At 52.0% G+C, this 24,873-nt stretch overlaps 1 protein-coding gene across 7 annotated transcripts in view; it reads right to left on the bottom strand.

The window, feature by feature from the left end:
• The window catches only part of TMEM63C (transmembrane protein 63C), an 87,253-nt gene that overhangs the window by 8,590 nt on the left and 53,790 nt on the right, over window positions 1-24,873 (bottom strand). For 3 of the 7 annotated variants that reach the window (XM_048855546.2, XM_048855549.2, XM_048855550.2), the window contains 15 exons: window positions 16,761-16,875; window positions 16,036-16,252; window positions 14,987-15,066; window positions 10,626-10,713; window positions 8,954-8,991; window positions 7,800-7,942; window positions 7,320-7,371; window positions 6,518-6,626; window positions 5,908-5,981; window positions 5,347-5,427; window positions 4,591-4,711; window positions 2,998-3,131; window positions 2,315-2,437; window positions 1,591-1,744; window positions 903-1,009 (listed from right to left, as the gene is read on the bottom strand). In XM_048855546.2, coding sequence (XP_048711503.2) covers window positions 903-1,009; window positions 1,591-1,744; window positions 2,315-2,437; window positions 2,998-3,131; window positions 4,591-4,711; window positions 5,347-5,427; window positions 5,908-5,981; window positions 6,518-6,626; window positions 7,320-7,371; window positions 7,800-7,942; window positions 8,954-8,991; window positions 10,626-10,713; window positions 14,987-15,066; window positions 16,036-16,233 — 1,502 coding nt within the window. In that variant the 5' untranslated portion in view covers window positions 16,234-16,252; window positions 16,761-16,875. Of the gene's footprint in view, window positions 1-902; window positions 1,010-1,590; window positions 1,745-2,314; window positions 2,438-2,997; window positions 3,132-4,590; window positions 4,712-5,346; window positions 5,428-5,907; window positions 5,982-6,517; window positions 6,627-7,319; window positions 7,372-7,799; window positions 7,943-8,953; window positions 8,992-10,625; window positions 10,714-14,986; window positions 15,067-16,035; window positions 16,264-16,760; window positions 16,876-24,873 lie in introns of all 7 variants that reach the window. The other 4 variants (XM_048855548.2, XM_048855551.2, XM_048855547.2 and 1 more) reach the window with 3 other exon arrangements.

Below are 24,873 nucleotides of genomic sequence, written 5' to 3'. Positions count from 1 at the left end.
CTGTCTCTCTGTAATTCTCACCACTTCCCATGACAGTATTTGCATCTGGAAATCTGACTGTAGCTCACAAACGGCAATGGCCAGCTTTACCACTCACCCACGAGTCACATTTGGATCACCAGCTCAGGACATTCAGTGCTGGAGACTGGAGGCACACGTTCTGTGCTCAGGGGGAGAAGATGTGGCACTTGCAGGGGATGCCAATGGAAGGAGCATGGCTGGGGACACTGGGTGGCTTGGGCCACCTGCAGGGGGTGCTGCTGAGTGGGGCATTGTGACGGGAGCGGAGGGGGAACGCAGCTGGACAACCACAGCTGGATTGCTGCTTGAGGCCATGGGGAGGCATTAGTGTAGCCCGGGGCAGGTTTAAAGCGAGGGGCATAGATAAAGGGAGAAGAGAGGGGACTACAGGACATTCATCAAGTGGGGCAGCTTTGACCCCCCACCCTGGTAGCAGGTCATTTTTAAAAAGGTGGGCGCCTGCACCTCCATCCTCACAGGCACGGGAACGACTGCGCTGGGAGCCATTCGGCCTCACTTGTCCTGGAAATTCAGAGCCTGTTTGGAACAGAGCCGAGAGCACTGAAGCATTTGTGTGTGCAGACGCCAGGTGCCTGCTGACCAGCGGAGGCGGGAGCAAGCAGCATGGCACCTAGCACAGTGACCTGACGAGGGCAGACGAGGGCAGAGGCAGCCATCTCCCAGGGCACGGAACTGTCTCCTCAGGGAGGGACTGGACAGCGCCCTGCGGAACAGACTGCAGGGACCAATCCCTCCCTGACCCCTGCAGATGGACTAAATGGTACCTACTGGGGTTTTCATTCAGCTCCAGATCCTGAGTGATTCCGAGGGGGGAGGCAGGCCCCGGCGTGAAAGGTCAGAGTGTATAGGCTGTGAGTTACCTGGTCCAGTGTGACTCAAAGAAGGCGGAATAGTACACGACGAAGGGCAGGAACACAGAGAAGGCCCAGAGCAGCAGCGTGGGGAAGAACTGGGTGAGGACGGGATTCTGGGGAGGGGAGAGACCGGAGACAAGCTCAGGACCCTGCCTGGCTGGTGGGAGGCCCTTGGACACTCGCTCCACTGCTGGAGGGGAGGCGAGGCTGAGGACCGAAGGCTTGACTGGGACAGAGAAAGCACCCAGGCCCCCGGCTACAGGTCACAGATTACTGGGGAGGAAGGGGCTGGATTAATGGCAGCTCTGGAGCAGCCCAGCACTTGGTGAAGTCTGTAATGGTGCCCCCCCCACCTCCATTGTTTTGGCACACTCACAAAGCTGCCCTGCCTCACTGGCTCCCTATGCCCCCCAGGCAGTGACCCCATACCCTGGGAGGGGCACACATAACCCCACACAGAGAGACAGGACCCGAGGATGCCTCCATCAGGGACATGTGGCTGCCAACCATGTGGGCTCTCCCTTTCTGCCTGCCAAGAAGACACCCATCCCACTCATGGAGAGTGCAGAGAAGAGGCATGCCCTGCTCTTCTCGGACAGCACACACCCGCCCCTCCTCAGGCAAGCGCGGAGATGGGTAACCTCCCAGGTGGGTCCCTGAGTCCAGCAGACAGAGCCCCGCAGGAATCGGCTACCTTGAGGCTCTCCACCGGCCGCGTCACGTTGAACATGTCTATGGTGTTGACGACGATGGCAGGTGTGGTGAGGAAGAAGAGGAGGATGAAGAGGCAGAAATTGAGGAGCACAAATCGCACCCACCATGATGTGCCACGGACAGATAAATTCTCCCTATGAGAGAACAGAGTATCCAGCAGTTGGAGCACAGGGAAAGGCACAGCGGTGCGGGTGGCTGGGGTGTCCCTCTTGGTACCCGGCAGGGAAGGGGCTCTCCCCACTTCAGCAGCCTGACCCCTGGCTCTCATGCTCACTCTGCCCTATACCTCCCCCGCCACCCCCCCCACGTAGACCCCATCCTTTCCGATTATTCCAGGGCTTCTGCTTTTGGGTTTCCTGCTATTAGTCCCCATCCCACCCCATCTCAACACAACTGTCCCCTGCACTGTCCAACCTGGAACTGGGGGCATCCCCAGGGACCAGGAGGACCAGCACAATGGAATCTCTGTGCCCCCTGCAAAGGGCTCTGGATTCACCAATGCCAGAGAAAGCCCAGGAGACTTCGTTTTCCCCTCCCTTGCCTGGCCTAGCTGAGACTTGCAACCTCGCTGCATTGGTGTCACTGCTCAGGCCTCGCAGAGGCAAATTCTCAGTCCTTAGCACTCCCAAAGGTCTGGGAGAATTAAACCCTTGGATCCACCTCATGCCCTGGTGCCCCCTCCTTCCAGCTGTGTGGGGATTTACCAGATGATGTCACTGGGGGCGGGGGCATAGCGGACGCCCCAGCTGTGGGACTTTACCACCGTGGTCACGGAGGATTGCTGTGGGTGCCTGCGGCAGTGGATGCGGCTGTAATCCTTCAAAATCCTACAGGAGAGAGGAGGAAGAGGAGACCTTGGCTCACGGGACAGATTCCTGCTCCCATATATGAGAAGAGCTGGGGGGAGCGGGGGGAAAGGGTTCAGGATCTCTGCCACCCTAAACATTCTTCCCACAATCATAGGCTGTGGCCTTCTGCCAAACTCAGAGGTCATTTCCTCTGCTGATATGATGGGCAGAGTCCAAATGAGACTAAACAATCATTTGGGTTTAGCTTACTGAAAATCAGAGTCCATGCGGAACCATGGAAATACTCAGAGCGCCCCTTGATGGCCTCAAAGCACCAGGGCCACTGACGGTGGGCACCCCTGCTGGCTCTGAAGCAGGAACGGACTAACCATTCTTGGTCCCAAACCCAGCAGGGGAAAGTGCTAGAGAAGCCGAAGCTGCTTGTTATTTTTATATTTACACCCCAGAGCTGTGTGAATTTCAGGTTCATTTCCCATGGGGAGGGGGTAATGTGCAGGGGAAAGTTATTTTCAGGCTGCCCAGAGGGCCGTTCTAGCTAGCAGGGCCTTGGCCTGGCTCTCGTTGAGCCTGGCACTCACACTGCTGTCATCCTCTCATCCTGGAAAGTGACGAAGGCCATGTCAAGACGCTTGAGCGTAATGCGGTTGCGCTCAGCATTGAACTCATCGGTCAGTTTCTCCTCCAGCTCCCCATAGTACTGCTCAGCATCCACCTGCAAAGGGAGAGGAAAGATCACTTTAAAAGGAGCTCTCCTCCCAGAGAGATGGGGACTCACCTCCCAGCAGACCACTGGAGATGAAATCTGGGGGCTGCCACATCAACACCTGGACTGGCAGTCATGGAGCAAACTACCAGTGGGAATGAGAGGAGCTGGTTTTGTATGTCCAGGCTCCTCCCTCACCCATGTGAGGGAAATAAGGATTCCAGGAGGGAGTCGGGGCCTGTGGTCCAAGCTAGGGCAGAAGATGCATTGATGCAGGATTTAAGGAGACAGCGTTTGGGAACATCCTAAAGCTGAAACTCCCACCACCATGAGTATGTTTAATCCCAGCATCACCCCTCGCTGGGACAAAGGACATTGACTGAGGGCATCTGGCCCCCACCTTGTCCACCTTCACCTTAAGAAACAGCAGCAGAACCAGGGGGCATTGAACCCTTAGATCACTACGGCCTCCTCCTTCAGATCGCTCCTCTGGACTCACCCCAGGTGTGGTGTGGTGTGGTGCCTATGAGACACCAGCCAGTGAACGATGCAAGGGGCACATAGGGAGAGCTGGCCCTTACACTGCTTAACTGTCAGGAAAGAACCTGAAAATGCACCTATGGATTTTAAACCTGACTCTATCTGATTGTATCCCTCTCCCAATGTCCTTCAGGTGTTCCCTGTCTCGTTAGGCCCGCCCCCTGAACGAAGCTGCTCTGTGTGGGCAGGTCTATGTTGGTGCACACAGTGGTCTGCCAGTGAGGAGCAACTTGCAGGATCGGGGGCTTTGAGTGTCACAGCCTATGTTTTTCTGTGGGCACGTACAGCACCTAGCACAACGGGACCCTGATACTGATCGTGGCCTTTGTATACTGCAGGAAGAAATATTAAGAAACAGTGTTCAACAGCTGACATATGCTAACCCAGGATGCACAGCTGCAGTGAGTCAGCCATGGCGGGGTGTGAAAGTGAGAGTAAGCGTGCGTCATTCCACTCTCTCCAGGAAGACACACTGCTTGCAAAAGAACAACACTAAGGTCTGTGTCAAGGAGACAGCTGTCTGGGTTGGAATAACAGCTGCAAGTGACAGTTTGTGCCCGTAGAGGGCAGTAGCAGGCGAGTGTTTCCTAAATGCACAATTCAGGTTCCGGTGAGCGCGCGTGCATGCCTGGCTGCCAATTAAACCCACTGATTCTGTGGGTCGTTTGTTGATCTGTGGAAACCTCCCTCTTGCCCTGAGAGTTCCCCTGGCCCATCTCAGCCAGTGTGAGATGCTGGGGCTCATTCTCCTGAACCTCCATCCTCCAGTATGCATGGTGGGAAGGAGACTGGGGAACAGCACCGTTCAGTGGCTGTCACAGAAGCAGAGCAGTGGGGGGAGGGGAAGCTGTAAGAGAATCTCTGATCAGGTGCCTGGGGGTCGCTGGGGGCGAGTGTTATCCGGCCCCCCACCCCTCCGATCTCCTACCTGCTCGAAGCCGCAGCTGCGGCAGCAGAAGATGCGGGCGCAAGGGTGAGTTTTGATCATGATTTTCCCCTCTTTCTGTGCCTTGGTGGTGAAGTAAAGTCGTCCCTTCATTGCCTTGCGCCTGCCAGGAATGGGACCGGAGGGGACACTTCATGAGGCCTCCCAGAAAAGAAAGCAGCTCCCCTAATTTGTTGGAAAGGAGCCTTTTTTCCATATACACCCAGATGCTCCCTTTGTCTTCCAGAACATGCCGCCTACAGCACACCAGGCCAGAATACCCCATACGTACCATGGTGGACAGGGACAGAGGGGGAAGCCTGATAATCCCATCCTGCTGGGCACGCTCCTCCTGGCATGGGGGCCTGGTGCCATGCCAACACTAGGAGGGGACAGTGCTCACTAGCACTAGAGAGACCTAAGGTACCCCAGGCACAGCCTGCCAGACAGGCAAGGCTACCAGGAACCTCAAATAAAGAAGCCTCAAATGCCAAGGGAGGCCAAGGCATGAGATTTCTCCCCGCCATCACCTGGGACTCCTGAGGCCATGTGGACAATGTGGGGGTGCTCCCCCGGCTTACAGGACTGTTCTTTTACAGGGTAAAGTAGATCCAGGCAGGATGACGGCTCCGGAAAGCCTGCAGAGGCAGTGTGCATACAGACTCTTGAGTCCATCTGTGGGTGATGTGCAGGCATCACGGGATAGCTCCATGGGTCTCCTAAGGAGTTCAAGGCACCAAGGCCCCAGGGCAGACTCACCTCTCTCCATCCAGCTTCATCAGCTTGCGAACATCAAAGCAGAACTGGACGTTGGTGACGGTACAGCTGGGATAGGCCTCGCTGGGGAGCACATATGCAGACAGACATGTGAGACTCTCCCCTCCAGGAGACTGAAGAGACTCAAACCACTCGCTTCTCCCAGCCCCACTGGCTCCTCATCCCCAGCTCCTCAAGGAAGGGAGAGCTGGGATTGCAGAGGGGGACAGCCTTCTATCCCCAGGCACTTACCAACCCCCAGGAGGTGAGTCTTCCTGGGCAATGTTGGATGAGAAGAGGAAGGATAACTGCATTTTCTATACCTGCCTTTGCCATGGCAGCCAGCAGGGGGCAGAACCACTGTCTTCATTACCTGACCTTTGGCTGCTGGCACCATCACCTGCTTTCCACACTGATGTTCCTCTAATGTTTTTGCCCTTCCTCCAGACCATGGGCATCCCGACCTGCCTCCCTCCAGTGAGTCATCAAGAATCAGCAGAACCAGGGGCAGGGAAGCTCATAGAGATGGGCACAGATCAAGCAGCTGCCTGCGGTTCTACTCACTGAAAATGCTTGATGAGAAGGGAGGAGTCTGTGATCTCCTTGGGAATCCGGGTGACCATCAGTGTCCGGGCGACCTGGGAGAGGAGAAGAAGAGCTGAGACAAAGGGATTGGGGAGCAAAACCATGCTCTGTCTGGCATTCACAACACTCCTGCCTCTGCAGCACCTCCCATTCTCCCTGGAAGGAAGGTCAGTATAATCTCTTCCATTGCACAGACGGACAAAAATGATGCACAGAGACTGGTACAAGATCATCCTGTGAATTGGTGGCAAAGCTGGGATAGAATCCAGGAGTCCTGATTCCCAGTCCCCAGCCAGCTCACTATAACCCCTCTAAGAGGTAGGAACAGAACCAGGAGTCCTGACTTCTAATTCCAGGCTCTAATTACTCAAGCATACACCCTCCCAGTGCTGGGAATCGCCTCTGACTCCCAGGCCCCTGCTGTAACCACTAGACCCTACCACCTCTTACACTGCTTGGACATGGGTTGAGCTCAGTCCCTCGATAGCAGCACAAACAAGTTTCAATTTGATTGGGCAAAGGACAAGTAAAGTTGTGCAGGGTCCCCCCTTGGGTTGGGAGGGGCAGAAGAGGACTGGGGGCAGCTTACCTTCTCATCTTCCTTGTATTCGAGCTGGACAGAGTGATGAGCCATACAGAGGATGGTGATAATGAAATAGATGAGAGCGAAGATACTATGCAGCCACAGGAGACGGTCTCTGGCAAGAAAAAGGAACAGATCTGCATCCTAACAAAGCAGAACCCCTAGTGGAGATCAGTCAAACCCACTGCAGTCCCGCCCTCCCCTCCACCTGGAGGGCAAGCTATCTGCCCATCACGGTGCAAACCAAAAGCACATAGCGTCCATGCTCATAGCTGCTGCAGTCCCAGCCTCTTCCAGCACAAGGTGCTGTAAGGAATGGGTGCAGGAGGGTGAGCTGCTGGAAGTTCAGTTACTGCAGTCCTAGCCTCTTCCATAGGGAGCACCAGAGGGAATGCTGCAGGAGCACTAGCTGAGCTGCTGGAGGAATGAGGCAAGAGAACTTGTAAACTCAAGCTGCTCCAGACCAAACCCATCCCAGCAGGAGGTGCTGTACTGAATGGGGTAGGAATGCTGGCTGGGGAGGTGCTAGCTCCAAGCTACGGCAGTTCCAGCAGGAGGTGCTATTGTGCATGGTGTAGGAGTGCTGGCTCCCATCTCTTCTTGGACAGCTGTCCATGTCTGGCCATCAGGTGCTCACACGTCTTTGCAGTGCATCAGACATGGGGATCTTTATGAATCATGTAAAAGTAAACCCTGTCCCTGGTCCCAGGGGCCAGTCCCCACACTGCTGATGGTCTAACCCTGTGCCCCTGGCAGACATCCCCTCAAACGGCAGAGAGTGCGGCTGCAAGGTGTGGGGGGAACGTACTGTGTTGGGACGTTGGTGATGGTCGTCCGGCCAAAATGAGCTGGACTGCTTCCTGGAAGAGAAGAGGGGAAGCATGGAGGTCATGGGAGTGCCGCGCATCTCAAGCAGTTCAGGCCCAGAATACAAACAGCTCCCCCGTGACAGATGCCTGGGTCCCCTCCTGGCTCCTTCCTGTCTGCTGCTTCCCTGGGGTTTCTCCTGGCCTCCTCCTCAAAGCCCCAAAGCTTCTCTGGTCTCTCCCATTTCCTATACTCCACAGCTGGCCACCAACCCATACCCCGTGGGGCCAATCTCCCAGGCATGACCCCCTGCACTGGACCAATTTTCCGGGCACCACACCTTATCCAGAATTCCACCTTCCCAGCTAACTGACAGCGTCATCATTCCCCCATCCGGCTTGGTGCATGATGCCCACCCATGTGCTGTGGAGATCTGTGCCCTGCCACTGGGATCAACCAGTGGGCTTGGAGAATTACCTACCCAAGAGGTCCCCAGAGAAGTTGACAGGCAGGATGACGGCCACAGAGAGCACACAGACGATCATGACCAGCACCAGGATGTGGCGCTGGAAAGAGAGGTAGGTGGTGGCGTCGATCCCACACTTGCTCTGAAGCTCCTCATCCCTTACCGATACAGAGGCGGATGATGTGTTAGTGCAGGTGATGTGAGATAGCCCTCCCTGCTCAGGGGGCATGGCCTCCCCACTCTCCAGTGGAAAGCACCAGCCCCAAATACTGCAGGGCTCAAACTCAGGCCATCCCTCCTGAGAGCACATAAGGGATTCAGGAGGAGAGTGCTCCAAGTCTCTCCCTGGAGGATGGCATTCTGGCACCTGTGGAATGGGACATCTGGGACGTCTAGAGGGTTGCAGACTGGTCCCCAAGGGAAGGGCTGGGAGGGAGCCCCATCATTTGGGACATTTAACCTGGGCTTGGACAAAGCCCTGGAACATACACTGAAAGGAACAATCCTGCACTAGCCCCTGGAGGCACCTAATTGGACGTCTCCATCTCTAACTCCCACACAATAGGATGTCCCTAACATTCCATGGACCGGATCCCTGGATGGACACAAGAAGGGATGGTGATCTCCCAGCATTTGGAGAGTCCAGCCAGTGAATCACCAACAAATCTGGACGCTTTCCTGAACTAGCCAACTCTGCTAAATGAGAGGTGGGAAGCCCCTGTGTCTGGTCTCTCTCAGGGGAGTTCCAGCCCGTTCTGATCCCCACTGGCCCTGAGAATAGACTTTTTGGGCAGTGCTTCACTCTTTGGGACCTGATCAGAACCAAGGGCACCACAAAAACGAGGGTGGGAGGGGAGAAGTCTGTCAAACTTTTTCTGAACTTTAGGTATGTTGTGGGCCTCCTGAATGCCCCTCAGGGTGGGAGGGAAGCACTCACCAGAACCAGGGCAGAGGGGAGATGGGACAGCGCAAAAGGGAGAGCAGGGTGTAATGAACAAAAAACCCATATTCCCCTCCCCCTCCAGGGGAGGTGCTTTCTGATCAAGGGATGCCAAGCAGATACAGCAGCACCGGGATATTCACTGGTGATGGTGTCTTGGATACATAGAAAGGCAGAGGGAGGCCAGTTAGCTGCCATCCAATGCAGACAGGAAAGGACATGTACTTACTTCATTTGGTAGATGGAAATGAGCCAGGAGCAGAATCCCTGGAAGGTAAGATAAATAGGATCAGCTGGTTGAGAGCAAACCAAGGTACCAGAAGTGGAATGTGGCCTCAGAGTGCTTCACATTGTGGGGAACCAGGGAGCAGCCGTGCGGTCATTGTGGCCAAGGGGGGCAGTCGGGGGCTGGCCACAAGGCAACTATTGCTAAACTAACAGAGCTGCTGATCTGCACTCAGTGACCAGCTCTGACAGCACAACTAGTGTCAATGAGGACAGAACACGGAGGTGATCACCTGTTTTTCTGAAAATGCCACAGGACCTTTAGCATCCAGGTAGCAGCCAGCTGAGAGAGGCTAAGGGACTGGAGAAGACGTACTAGGAGAGCAGAGAGGAGCCGACAGATAAATGCACCGGGTCACATTCCTTCTGGGGGAAATCGCTGGGCATGAATCTGGCTAGCACTGCCTAGAATAAAGATAACTCTGGGGGGACATGATCACAGCCTACAGAAGCCATCAGGGCGACAGTACAAGTGAATGAAGGGAATTATTAATGCTCTCAGGAGATGGAAGGACAAGGAGGGATGGCCCTGAAGTGATGGAAGAAAATGTCTAGGCTGGAGATTAGGGAATTTGTCTTCACAGCAAGAGCAGCCAGGGCAGAGGCTAGGTCAGGCAAGCCCCATCACTGCAGAGATCTGGGAGCAGGTTTGAGAAGTATGGTAGGTGGGGATGACAGGGGCTTGAATCCTGCAGAATCCAAGGACAGACTCAAGCAGCGTTCCTTCGCACTGGCTGGCATGGCTGACCTCAGCTCCAGGGCTCCTCTGAAGGACAGGTCCTTCGACAGCACAGCAGTCCCCTTCCAAGGACTTCACAAGGGCATTAGCCCTGGGGAGGAGCTTACCTCCCTGGGGCAATTCGCCCTCTGCAGGATACAGGCCACTCCCATGGGCTTTCATTTGACTTGACCCCATGAAATGTACGTCCCCCCCTCCACCCAATGACAAGTGAACAGGGTCACGAATCAGAGGGAAACAGGAGAATTCCCAGTAAACGGCCAAGACCTGCTGTGGAGAAGAAGAGGCGATGCCAGGAATGTCACCAGAGCCATGGCCAAAGCCACTTTTGGGGATCATCTTTTTGTTAGCCAGATCTTAAATCTTTCTGTATGACAAACATGCTGAGAGAGCGAGAGCAGGGCAATGGAGAGATGGAGGAGAGGGAATGAGAGAGAGACAAGCTGCATCTACCCTGGGAAATGTAGGAAAATCTTCCATGTAAGGAGTACTGACATAGACAGTACTCAGGAGTTTCTACCACCGTGTTGTCTAACCCTGTTGGGAACGGATCTAGAAGACACAATGGCAAAAGCACCAGTGTGCTGTCTACTCTAACACTCCCACTGCTGCCACCAACAATAGATCCCCTGGTGCTAGAGCAATGGGGTGGGGTGGGGATTTCCCAAACACTAACACTCACTGTAAGAGAATTAGAAAACTGCTGCTTCCCAGGAAAACAAAGAGCAGCTCCTGGTTCCACCATTGGTTCATATTAAACAGGAAACTTCAGACTGGTGACCTAATCTAATTTTAAACCTGGGCTCCCTGTAGTAAAGAGAGCTCCTCTTTGCACAGGATGGAGCTAATTTCCCTCCCACATCCCACTAAGACTCACCACATCTTTGTTATCGATATCCGGTGGGCTGGTCTCCGACGGAGATTTTTCCTTCTCGCTCTGCTCCCCGTAGAACAGCGATGTCAAGCTTCCGGGCAGAGGGAAGAGGAGAGAGAGGGCAAGAAAGGGGGCACAGGATGGAGAGAAGGGGAGAGAAAGAAGAGAGGGAATGAGGGAGAAGCACAAGAGAGGGAGCGAGAAGGACAGGGAAAAAACCCAGGATTCTGATCAGACCCACTTCAAAGTGACATTTTCCCCCATAGCAAGCGACACCCTTCTGAGAAATCAGCCAAGCCAGGACATCACTTGTGCATTTCTAGCCCAGCAGCTGGGAAATTTTTTTAGCTCAATAGCTGCATGGAGTCAGCTCTCTCATCAGACAGTTTGTTAAGAAGGTGAATCAGCAGGTGGCAAAAGGATTCTATACATGCAGCAACTGCACCCCAAAAACGTGCCACCCCCAACAGTTTCCCCCCAGGAAATAACTGCATCTCCCCTGTGAATGGCACAGATTCAGTTTCACGGAAACAGTGATTACACACACACAGCCATTGTCTAGGACATATTGAACTGTATCGATGCCCACAGCATACAGGAGAAATGAGACACCAAGTCAGTCAATAATGATAATACTGTAACAAATTGGCATATGTGTGTCTGTCTGTCTATGCATGCAGTCACTGCCCTCTGCACAGCAGAATCAGACCTGTTTCACTGTGGGCCATAGTCCCTATAGTGCTGTCAGCTAATGGAGAGTCACCTTTAGCTCAAGTGCTAGGGCTCTATGCTTTTGGAGTGGGAGTATCCGAGTTCTCTCCTTGCTCATGCTGTTAAGTACTCAATGGCCATGGATTTGTTATGATATAATAACACTCTGTCCTCTAGCTCCATTTGTTCAAGGTTCTCCTTATGGTTCATAAACACTGCTCACGCTTCACAAAACCCATGTGAGGTCACTACCTTCAGGACAAGTTAAAGGAGGCTCTTCAGAACCAGGGTCAGTGTGGGGAAGATATTAACTATTCAACACTTCTCCCTGTACTGGCTCCTTTCCAGGAAAATCCCCTTTGGTTTACACTTGGGACTCCCTAGAAGTAATGAAGAGGGAATATCCCGCCAGATCAAAGTAAAAACAAGATCCCACTAGTGCATGAGGCTCCATTGTCTGGTTGTTTCCCTGCTTCTCTTCTGTTATCGCAAATACTTTGTTAAAGAAGAGTTCTCCACTCTTTTCTCCAGTGAGGTCATAACTCCATGTTTGTGACATCATCACGGCAGTGACTGCAACATTACTAATTCAGCACTGTGACATCACTTGCACTATCCTGGTAGAAGAGGAACAGCTTGGGGAGAGACAAACTCTTAAAGGGACAGTGTCAAGTCATTTGTGCTGGAATTTAGATTGTGTGAGAAAAATGTTTTTCAAAACTTAATAATAAAATTACAATAATACAGTAATACCTAACTCTTAGATAGTGCTTTTCATCAGTAGATTTCAAAGCGCTTTCCGAATGAGGTCAATGTCAATATTCTTATTAACAGCAAGGTTTCCATTAACTGAATGGAAAAACATTTTTGTTTAGCTTTAAAGCCTTCCTGGCAGTTTAGCCATGGGCTAGTGCCTGGTGACTAGCAAGGGAAAGTGTCAAGAATGAGGAAGTGAAAGTGATCTGGCTAATGTCACTGCACAGGAGGAGTGAAATTCAGGGTGTAAAGCAAATAGGAGATTACTGGGGAAAAGTGACTTGGACTTTTACAGTTCTGTCAGTTTTAAACATGCCATGTGACATTCTAATATCATATTTTTAACCATGTCTGCTGGTTTAAATCTTGACTGTCCCTTTAATCTCTCCAACAAGTGAAAACATCACTGACACATTTCCAGATTTAGAACCAAAGCCAGCGCTTGAGAAAAATCAAAGAAACCTGAGGCTCAGAAGAAGATTCTGGAAAGAATTCCCTAGAGCCAGCCCCATATCTCTCAGAGACACCCTTTCCTACCCCCCTCCAGAAATAACAGCCGTGGGAAAGAAAGAGGAACTGCTGCAGGGGTGGGGAGTAGGATGGCTGGGAGGTGCTGAGGAACACGGCATCTGTGGGGAGGATGCCTGATATTTTGGTCTGGTTTCATGTTGCTAACCAAAGCAGGTTTGGACTTGTAAATGGGGAACAACATCTCTCAGAATCCAGACATTCTTTTAATCAATACCAAATATAGGGTCTGATTTATTTTTTTTTATTGCGATGATCACATTTTTCTCATGAGTCCTGTCCTAAGGCCCAGCTGGGTTCTAAACGCCTGGAAATCTGCAGGCCAGGAGAATGCTAATGTCTCCTCCACCCAAACAGACTAGTGCACCAGGAGACCCTCACTGCTGTACCAGAAACACGTAGCACTCTCTCCCCTCCTGCTGCCAGCCCCACACTCTGTGCTGAGGCAGTCTCCTGCCCCTTTGGTGGCTCCAACCCCTGTGGGAAAGCAGCTGCTGTTTCTCTTTCTTTCGCAGGAAGGCATTTTTCTTGTCACCAAAACCACAATCACCAGATCACCATTATCATTACTCGTAGGAATTCCATGTGCTTGGAGGGATTCGGCTGGTTCAGAAGTGGGGGAGAGACGAGACAATTAGAAGTATCAGAAACCATCCAGGAGACTATATCATTCCCTGCTTATCCTCCCAGTTTTATCTCCCCAGTTAACTATCACCCGCCAGCCTGCAGCCCATTGCACCTGCATTCCCCCCACACGCTCATCCCCACTCAGCTCCACCTCAGACTACGAGTAAGATAATGACAACAACATGCCAGGTGCCATGAATCCCCTAATCATCACCTACCACCCACACCTTCAGCTCTATTTCTAAACAACCCTCCCCACCCCCACACCCATCCTCTCATCCCGAGCAACCCAAACCCACACCTCTAAACTCCCCTGTTTCCCCTCCTCTCCCATCCTGATAATAAAAGTTACTAATGCATTGCTTTAGGACCATGCTGTGTAATTAACATACTAGTTTAGCACGAGGAATGCACCTAGCAGGGATAGGTGGTAGATAAGAAAAGGGTTTGTTTATTGGCTGAAGTTTCCGATGCACAAGGGCAACATGCTTTGCTAAAAGGTATATAACCTTTGTATAATCTGTATTCGGGGTCCCCTCCTGACTAGCAGGGGGGCACCACGCTCGAGCGTAATAAACTTAATGTTTTTTGGAAACTCTGCAGTTGTGGACTTTGTTCATGTGCCTCAGCCTAGATTCGAACTGTGCGTGACCTATCAGGTATAATTCGCAGCAGTTTTGTGCGCGTCCTATCAGGTATAATTCATAACATATCGTAGCACACAGATTTCATTCAGATACACGCTCTGCACCCCTCTGACACTTGCACCCTCTTTGCAGAAGGCCAGAGCATTAAGCCACATGCCAGCATTTAGCTAGTTCCATAACCCTCAAGGACCCCTGTGCTGACGATAGTCTCCAGTCAAAAGGCCCGATCCTTCTCCCATTGCCATCAGTAGCTGTTCAGCAGGCGTCGGATCAGGTCCTCAGGGAGCCTTGGCAACCCTGGTCAGGACCTTTCACCAAGGGATGGTGCAACTGCTGAGAGGGAGGTGGAGGATGGGGTCCCCTCACCGTTAGTGGCTTGCGTGTTAGCTCAATAATTGCTGCACAAGCTAACGGACTCGTGAGGGGTTTGTTATTTAACCTTTTGGTGCAAAGTTCCCTATTTCTTCCTGGTTTTCCAAGAAAGAAAAAAAGGAAGGAACATGTTCCTTAGCTCTGAACCTACAAGTGAAAGCTAATGCAGCCCTGGCGCTGACTCTGATACACCCGCCAGTGTCACTCTAGAGAACCTGGCCCTGCCAGCGCACGGACAGCCCTGCCACTTCCACTGCTACAGAACCGAACTTGCCTTCAATCCGCCTGCAGCGTGGGGACAGGAGAGAGCTCCAGAGCTTACTAGTGGCAGCATTCCCGTCCCCGCCCCAGAAACGTGTCCACATTATAAAACCCAGCAGCACAATGGGCACTGACTGGCCCCCATCTTGAAAGGCTCAGCAGAGAGGCTGACTGGGCCATGGATGCTGAACTGCCCTCCCATCCCTAGCCAGTGTTCCTCCAGGGCAGGGATGAGGGAGCCAGTGAGAGAAGGTTGCCCTGCTGCCACCCATGCGGTGTGCCTCTCCGTGGGGATGAAATCCCAAGGCTGCTGGTCTGGCACCATCCAGCAGCCCTGACATTGACTCTGCTGGGCTTGTTTTGGAATAAGGGCAGGGAACAGACCCCCCACCTCCTCTTCCTGCTCTGTCACAAACACTTGGGGGATGCCACCAGCCCCTAGAAAGGGAGCTCAGTCCTCACCTGTCATTATCCATCAGCAGGGCCAGGCGCCCATAGTCCCAAGCTGCTTTCCGAAGGCAGGAGAAGACCAGGAGGAGAAGCTGCAGCAGGAGAGAGAAAGCAAAGGGTTGATGTTCCAGCCACCTGACTTCTAGAGGCCCCTCCATTCAGGGGGGTTGCCCTCCACAGGTGGGCCCAGACATGACAGCAGAACCAGTCAAAGCTCCTCTCAAAGCCAAATTGAGGTCCTGCTCCAGTGACTCCATTGCAACTGGCTCCTGGTGACTGCATTCACACACCCCAGCAGAGACCCACAGAGTCCAGGGTACTAAACCGCAACACCCATCCACACAAGGTGAATATACCCACACACAGGCACACAACTAAGGTGACCATACACACATACACACACAGAAAGGCAGAGACCCATATAGCCAGGGCAAGCCCCACCTCATCTCTATCTCTCTCTCTCACACACACACACACACACACACACATTAACGCAGAACAAGAGTCACACTCAAAGAAACTACCTCCCACCTCGTAGTCAGAGCTGTATGCCCAGCATAGTCACACAATACAACCCTTCCACACCTTCCCAGGCCCAGTTATACACCCACCATGGGCTCAACACATGCTGGAACCCACCCAGATGCCTACAGGCAGAATCTGATACCTGCTGCAGGCTCACATAACGCACACACATGTCCATGATTATGACACTCGTCTCTCCTCGGGGACTCCACCTGCACACACACGGCCTCGTTGGCACCAGGAAAATCAGGGCTCATAGTTCACCACCTGGCCAGCTCCATTAGCAAGAGCTGCAGCGGAGACAGGGCTCAGGCATTCTGACCACTGTGTCATCTGACCACGCTGAATAGGTGATGTGGTGTCACACTTTAGTCCTGTGTGCGGTTCTAGTCACGCTGAGTCACTCCCACCCCGAGGCCTGCCTCTTTCCGTCCCCAGGTCACTTGAGACACTGCCGAGAGACTGGGCAGACACTGGGAGGTGGGGACAGGGGGCAGTATGGCACCCTGGCACGGCCCCCTCCTCGCCTCACTCACCAGCCAGAGGATGAAGTTGATGGCGAGCACGGTGGGCACGCCGCCGAATGGCAGTCCCTGCAGGACCGTGCTGCGGGACCGGGCACTGAAGCACTGCTCCTCCGTGCTGTTCGCTAGCGGGTCCAGGAAGCTGAGGACATCTAGGGAGATGGGGTTGGCACCCCCGGGTGCAGGCTCAGCCAAGTACACGGTGTCCATCTGTGCCTCCACGCAGACCCTGCAAAACACCTGGGCAGAGTCCACCAGGGGCAGGATGGCGTTGGGGAGTGGGGGAACATTAGCGGGCAGGAGTTCACAGCTACTCCAGTCCTGGCCTTCCCCAGCAGGTGGAGCTGGCTGTGAGCACGGCTATTAGAGCCCCAGCCTCTCTCAGCAGGAGGCACCACAGAGATGAGTGTAGGGCAGGTAGCTGTCAGAGTGAGCACGTAGCTAGTGCAGTCCCAGCCGCTGGCGCTGTAGGAATCAGCACAGGAACACGGGATGGGCGAGCTCCCAGCTACTCAATTCCCAAGCTCTCTCAGCAGGAGGTGCTGTAGGAGATGGGGCAGGGCACTGGTGGTGGGCCGCTCACAACTTCTCCAGTCTTAGCCTCTCCCAGCAGGAGGTGCCATGGGGAATGGGGAAGCTCCCATCTGCTCCAAGCCCTGTCCCAGGGCTACACTCCATAAGACTACACACGATTGTTGTCATTTGGTTTTCAGATGCCGTCTCATTTGTACTCATACCTGACCAAGGTCCCTCGCTGCCTTCCCCACTCAGTCCTGGCGGCTGGAATCAGTCACTGCCATCATGCTGCGGCCAGTGTGTAGGAGCGAGGCACTGAACCGTTCGCCAGAGCTGCTATGAGAAAGAGAGACACTGATACTAGGAGAGGGGCAGACAGGGCTCTGCTCACCTTGTTCCCACACCACCTTAGTTTCACCTTTTGTGGCAACCCAATAAATTACACCCTCCCCCCCCCACACCAATACTCAGAATCTTTGATGTTATAAAGTCCTGTTGGATCCTCCAGTTTATCTTCCTGCCAGCATAGGACTGTTCCTCTGGGATATTTCCTCGGCTTTACTACAGTCCAGTTTCAATGTCCCAAACGATGGGGCTCCCACCGCTTCCCCTGGGAGATGACATGACAGCCTCACAGAATTCGCTATTAGGAAATATTTACTGCTATTCACCTTCAATGATTTCATCCTAGTCCCTTTAGCTGTATACCCTTGAGCAATCCCCTGCTCCCCTGGGGGCTTCTACCTGTCAAACACCTGTGACCCGCTACTCGCCCTTTGGTCATTGCTTAGCCAAGCTAAACATACCAAGTCCTTGTCATCTCTCCTCATAAACCAGCCCCTCCATCACTTTCGTTGCTCTCCTCTGACATCCTCCCAACTTGCTGATATTTTTCTGGCCCTGAGGTGCCTGGGATTGATCTCACAGCAGCCATAGAGACAGAGTTAATTGCCTCCCTGCTCCTGGAGGAGCTGTCAGAAATGAGGCAGAGTTACTGGCAGTGGGGTTGCTCACAGCTAGCTACTCCAATCCTGGCCTTGCCCAGCACTTGTTTCCCGGCACTGCAAGTCCAGAGCTACTTTTCCAAGTGTTCTTGCCTCTGTCAGGACTTGTCTTCACTAGGAAATACTGTGTTAAAATAGAACGACATGTCACCAGCCACAACTAACAGGTCAGCGTGGACCAGGACTAGTTGTGGTTGGTATCACGTGAGCTGCCTTTGCTCCTCACAATAGTGTTTGAACACAGAAAGGCTTCCTACTGCCAACAGGCCTCACCGGCCCTCCAGGAATTGGCTCAGCTGGACTCCATCACATCAGACCTATCCAACAGTTGAGCTATTTTAGCATTGTTTTGACTCCATTCGTTTTCCCTGGTAACCAGAGGAGGCCTCCTGGTTTGAGCCTCCCAGCTAATCCCCAAAGCAGCTTTTTTGGAAAACAGGCACCATGTTAGCAGCTCCCCGCAGACACTGGATTTCTGCCTACTTCCTCTGGCTCTGTCAATCTCGCTGTGATTTCACGCTCTTTTCTTCTGAGCCCTCAGCTGATCCCATCTGCTCCTGGCTATTTACTGCATTTAATTATCCCAAGTTGCTCTATACTAGTGGCTCTCAACCTTTCCAGGCTACTGTACCCCATTCAGGAGTCTGATTTGTCTTGCGTACCCCAAGTTTCACCTCACTTAAAAAGTACTTGCTTACAAAATCAGATATAAACATACAAAAGTGTTACAGCACACTATTGCTGAAAGGTTGCTGACTTTCTCATTTTTACCATATAATTATAAAATAAATAAACTGGAATATAAACATTGTACTTACATTTCACTATATAGTATATAGCACAGTATAAACAAGCCATTATCTGTATGAAATTTTAGTTTGTACTGACTTTGCTAGGGCTTTTTATGTAGCCTGTTGTAAAACTAGACAAATATCTAGATGAGCTGATGTACCCCCTGGAAGACCTCCAAGTACCCCCAGGGGCACACATACCCCGATTGAGAACCACTGCTCTATAATTCCCTCCTCAGCCTCTGTCAAGGCTACATTCTGACTCCCCATAAAAATGGACTTAGGGGTAAGAATTTCCCTCTGGTTTTCTACAGTAAAGACTGATGCCAAAAAATCCACTTATCTGTCACACACCCATTCTCTTTAACTGCCCCCTTCCCTGCATGGCCGGCCAATGCATGTCTCAGTGCAGCCTCACTCCTGCTAATGTACATGAAAGATGGGCTCTTAATTACCTAGATAGTGACTAAGACACAATGCGGCCCCTGCTGCACCTCCAAGAGGAAGGGGGTCCTTTCCCCACATGCCCTCCAGGCCAAATGGATAGTCCTGACTCTGGCTGAGCCAGGGGTGGTTTTGATGGGCTCCTGAGACAGCTGAGTCCAGCCCTCCTCAGCCAGAGGGATGGAGTTTGTAAGAATATAGGCCCACATTAGATTTGGATTTTAGCACGTGTGCTAGGCCCCCAGCATGTGTGCATAAAGAATGAAATCAAGAGAAAGAAAAAAGTTGTCTGCATTAAACTCATAGTGACCCCAATAATACCAATGTTGTGTTATTTAAGCTTTGGGCTAAGCAATATAAATAAAGAAAACACGGTTAACTGGGCACCAGGGATAGTACCATAATTGGCTAGAAATGTCCATTAGTTGGGAAAAAATATGGCAAAGTAAGATAAGGGGAAAAACCCTGACAAGAGCAGAGTGTAGCCCTAAACTGCTTCATCTAACTCGAGCTAAGGTCCAACAACCAGCAGTGACAACTCTTGCTTGTTATAGTGTAGAATGTTTGCTAGGGGTTCTTTGCCCTGGTCTACACTAGGACTTTAGGTCGAATTTAGCAGCGTTAAATCGATGTAAACCTGCACCCGTCCACACAATGAAGCCCTTTATTTCGACTTAAAGGGCTCTTAAAATCGATTTCCTTACTCCACCCCTGACAAGTGGATTAGCGCTTAAATCGACGTTGCCGGCTCGAATTTGGGGTACTGTGGACACAATTCGATGGTATTGGCCTCCGGGAGCTATCCCAGAGTGCTCCATTATGACCGCTCTGGACAGCACTCTCAACTCAGATGCACTGGCCAGGTAGACAGGAAAAGAACCGCGAACTTTTGAATCTCATTTCCTGTTTGGCCAGCGTGGCAAGCTGCAGGTGACCATGCAGAGCTCATCAGCACAGGTGACCATGATGGAGTCCCAGAATCGCAAAAGAGCTCCAGCATGGACCGAACGGGAGGTACGGGATCTGATCGCTGTTTGAGGAGAGGAATCCATGCTATCAGAACTCCGTTCCAGTTTTCGAAATGCCAAAACCTTTGTGAAAATCTCCCAGGGCATGAAGGACAGAGGCCATAACAGGGACCCGAAGCAGTGCCGCGTGAAACTGAAGGAGCTGAGGCAAGCCTACCAGAAAACCAGAGAGGCGAACAGCCGCTCTGGGTCAGAGCCCCAAACATGCCGCTTCTATGATGAGCTGCATGCCATTTTAGGGGGTTCAGCCACCACTACCCCAGCCGTGTTGTTTGACTCCTTCAATAGAGATGGAGGCAATACGGAAGCAGGTTTTGGGGACGAAGAAGATGATGATGATGAGGAGGTTGTAGATAGCTCACAGCAAGCAAGCGGAGAAACCGGTTTTCCCGACAGCCAGGAACTGTTTCTCACCCTAGACCTGGAGCCAGTACCCCCCGAACCCACCCAAGGCTGCCTCCTGGACCCAGCAGGCGGAGAAGGGACCTCTGGTGAGTGTACCTTTTAAAATACTATACATGGTTTAAAAGCAAGCATGTGAAAGGATTACTTTGCCCTGGCATTTGCGGTTCTCCTAGATGTAGTCCTAAAGCCTTTGCAAAAGGTTTCTGGGGAGGGCAGCCTTATTGCGTCCTTCATGGTAGGACACTTTACCACTCCAGGCCAGTAACACGTACTCGGGAATCATTGTAGAACAAAGCATTGCAGTGTATGTTTGCTGGCATTCAAACAACATCCGTTCTTTATCTCTCTGTGTTATCCTCAGGAGAGTGAGATATAATTCATGGTCACCTGGTTGAAATAGAGTGCTTTTCTTCAGGGGACACTCAGAGGAGCCCATTCCTGCTGGGCTGTTTGCCTGTGGCTAAACAGAAATGTTCCCCGCTGTTAGCCACAGGGAGGGGGGAAGGTTGAGGGGGTAGTCATGCAGTGGGAGGAGCCAAAATGCGACCTTGTAATGAAAGCACATGTGCTATGTATGTAATGTTAACAGCAAGGTTTACCCTGAAAGAGTGTAGCCACTGTTTTATAAAATGTGTCTTTTTAAATACCGCTGTCCCTTTTTTTTTCTCCACCAGCTGCATGTGTTTCAATGATCACAGGATCTTCTCCTTCCCAGAGGCTAGTGAAGCTTAGAAAGAAAAAAAAACGCACTCGCGATGAAATGTTCTCCGAGCTCATGCTGTCCTCCCACACTGACAGAGCACAGACGAATGCGTGGAGGCAAATAATGTCAGAGTGCAGGAAAGCACAAAATGACCGGGAGGAGAGGTGGCGGGCTGAAGAGAGTAAGTGGCGGGCTGAAGAGAGTAAGTGGCGGGCTGAAGACAGGGCTGAAGCTCAAATGTGGCGGCAGCGTGATGAGAGGAGGCAGGATTCAATGCTGAGGCTGCTGCAGGACCAAACCAGTATGCTCCAGTGTATGGTTGAGCTGCAGCAAAGGCAGCTGGAGCACAGACTGCCACTGCAGCCCCTCTGTAACCAACCGCCCTCCTCCCCAAGTTCCATAGCCTCCACACCCAGACGCCCAAGAACGCGGTGGGGGGGCCTCCGGCCAACCAGCCACTCCACCACAGAGGATTGCCGAAAAAAAAGAAGGCTGTCATTCAATAAATTTTAAAGTTGTAAACTTTTAAAGTGCTGTGCTTAAAGTGCTGTGTGGCATTTTCCTTCCCTCCTCCACCACCCCTTCTGGGCTACCTTGGTAGTCATCCCCCTATTTGTGTGATGAATGAATAAAGAATGCATGAATGTGAAGCAACAATGACTTTATTGCCTCTGCAAGCGGTGATTGAAGGGAGGAGGGGCGGGTGGTTAGCTTACAGGGAAGTAGAGTGAACCAAGGGGTGGGGGGTTTCATCAAGGAGAAACAAACAGAACTTTCACACCGTAGCCTGGCCAGTCATGAAACTGGTTTTCAAAGCTTCTCTGATGCGTACCGCGCCCTCCTGTGCTCTTCTAACCGCCCTGGTGTCTGGCTGCGCGTAACCAGCAGCCAGGCGATTTGCCTCAACCTCCCACCCCGCCATAAACGTCTCCCCCTTACTCTCACAGATATTGTGGAGCACACAGCAAGCAGTAATAACAGTGGGAATATTGGTTTCGCTGAGGTCTAAGCGAGTCAGTAAACTGCGCCAGCGCGCCTTTAAACGTCCAAATGCACATTCTACCACCATTCTGCACTTGCTCAGCCTGTAGTTGAACAGCTCCTGACTACTGTCCAGGCTGCCTGTGTACGGCTTCATGAGCCATGGCATTAAGGGGTAGGCTGGGTCCCCAAGGATACATATAGGCATTTCAACATCCCCAACAGTTATTTTCTGGTCTGGGAATAAAGTCCCTTCCTGCAGCTTTTGAAACAGACCAGAGTTCCTGAAGATGCGAGCATCATGCACCTTTCCCGGCCATCCCACGTTGATGTTGGTGAAACGTCCCTTGTGATCCACCAGAGCTTGCAGCACTATCGAAAAGTACCCCTTGCGGTTTATGTACTCGGCGGCTTGGTGCTCCGGTGCCAAGATAGGGATATGGGTTCCGTCTATAGCCCCACCACAGTTAGGGAATCCCATTGCAGCAAAGCCATCCACTATGACCTGCACATTTCCCAGGGTCACTACCCTTGATATCAGCAGATCTTTGATTGGGTGGGCTACTTGCATCACAGCAGCCCCCACAGTAGATTTGCCCACTCCAAATTGATTCCCAACTGACCGGTAGCTGTCTGGTGTTGCAAGCTTCCACAGGGCTATCGCCACTCGCTTCTCAACTGTGAGGGCTGCTCTCATCTTGGTATTCATGCGCCTCAGGGCAGGGGAAAGCAAGTCACAAAGTTCCATGAAAGTGCCCTTACGCATGCGAAAGTTTCGCAGCCACTGGGAATCGTCCCAGACCTGCAACACTATGCGGTCCCACCAGTCTGTGCTTGTTTCCCGAGCCCAGAATCGGCGTTCCACAGCATGAACCTGCCCCATTTAGCACCATGATGCATGCATTGTCAGGGCCCATGCTTTCAGAGAAATCTGTGTCCATGTCCTGATCACTCACGTGACCGCGCTGACGTCGCCTCCTCGCCCGGTATCGCTTTGCCAGGTTCTGGTGCTGCATATACTGCTGGATAATGCGTGTGGTGTTTAATGTGCTCCTAATTGCCAAAGTGAGCTGAGCGGCCTCCATGCTTGCCTTGGTATGGCGTCCGCACAGAAAAAAGGCGCGGAACGATTGTCTGCCGTTGCTCTGACGGAGGGAGGGGCGACTGATGACACGGCTTACAGGGTTGGCTTCAGGGAGCTAAAATCAACAAAGGGGGTGCCTGTACATCAAGGAGTATTTCTGGCAGGACTTCACGGAGGGTTCCAATAAGAAATGGTGCACCTAAGTTATTGTTCTTATTGGAACAAGGAGGTTAGCCTGGCCTCTGATTGATACATGGCTAGATTTACCTCGCTGCACCTTCTCTGTGAGTGACTGCAGTGTGACCTAGAGGAATGAGTCCCCTAGACAGGGGAGGAGGCAAATGAGTACAAAACAAATCTGGTCTATTTCTTGTTTTGACCCACTCCATCTATCTTTTACATCTTTGGCTGGCAGCAGACGGTGCAGAAGGACTGCATGCCATCCACATCTCATGGCTGCTCGGCAGAAGATGGTACAGTACGACTGCTAGCCATCCCCATCTCTTGCCTGCCTGGCAGAAGATGGTACAATACGACTACTAGCAATCCTCATCTCTTGCCTGCCTGGCAGAAGATGGTACAGTACGACTGCTAGCAGTCCGTATCGCCTGCCCGCTCACCATAAGACGGTTCAATAGGACTGACTGCAGGACTAAAGAGAATGACCTGGTCAAGTCACTCCAAATTTAGTCCCTGCGCCCATGTCTGCCCAGGCGCTCCCAGCCGACGTGGCCAGGAGCACCTCGGACACGACGAGGACGACTACAAATCGTATTGCACCATCTGCTGCCAGAAGGCAATGGGTTGCTGCTACTGTGCAGCAAAGCCGTATCGCGTCTGCCAGCACCCAGGAGACATAGGGTGACGGTTACCTGAGCGGGCTCCATGCTTGCTGTGGTATGGCGTCTGCACAGGTAACTCAGGAAAAAAGGCGCGAAACGATTGTCTGCCCTTGCTTTCACGGAGGGAGGGAGGGAACGGGGGACCTGACGATATGTACCCAGAACCACCCGCGACAATGTTTTAGCCCCATCAGGCATTGGGATCTCAACCCAGAATTTCAATGGGCAGCGGAGACTGCGGGAACTGTGGGATAGCTACCCACAGTGCAACGCTCCGGAAGTCGACGCTTGCCTCGGTACTGTGGAAGCGCTCCGCCGAGTTAATGCACTTAATGCACTTAGAGCATTTTCTGTGGGGACACACACACTCGAATATATAAAACCGATTTCTAAAAAACCGACTTCTATAAATTCGACCTTATTCCGTAGTGTAGACATACCCTTTGTCAGAGCTTTTCCTTATGCCTCGAGTCACACCATGATGGGAAGGTGTCTCCCAGGTCTGAACCTGTTGCATTTTGGTCAATGCTTATAAACAGTTTTGTTGCTAGGGTAGGGAATTCAGGTGTGTATATATATGCTTATAGTTGTATTTTGGTTGTAATGAACACCAAGTGGCCTTTGGACTAATAGGAATGCCTGTGTGGAAACTGAGTCATGGTAAACCTTAATAAACTTATTAGGAACATTTTTTTAAAGAGATTTGGCCTAGTGTGGGGCCTTTTTGGTGGGGGGGGGGAAGGAGGGAAGAAATGTAGGAGGTACAGCACCTCCAACAAAAGATAGGTGAGAAAACCCAGGTGAGTAGCTTATGTGAGTCACTTTTTGATCCTGTCCCAAGCTAGAGGACAGGAGAAAAGGAGGACTTGTGGCACCTTAGAGACTAACAAATTTATTTGAGCATAAGCTTTTGTGAGCTACAGCTCACTTCATCGGATGCATTCAGTGGAAAATACAGTGGGGAGATTTATATACACAGAGAACATGAAACAATGGTGTTATCATATACACTGTAACAAGAGTGATCAAGTAAGGTGAGCTATTATCAGCAG

Source organism: Caretta caretta, chromosome 6, assembly GCF_965140235.1.
Source record: "Caretta caretta isolate rCarCar2 chromosome 6, rCarCar1.hap1, whole genome shotgun sequence".
Classification (NCBI taxonomy): domain Eukaryota; kingdom Metazoa; phylum Chordata; order Testudines; family Cheloniidae; genus Caretta; species Caretta caretta.
Note: the sequence above shows the minus strand (reverse complement) of the source record. Positions and strands in the feature narration are given on the sequence as shown.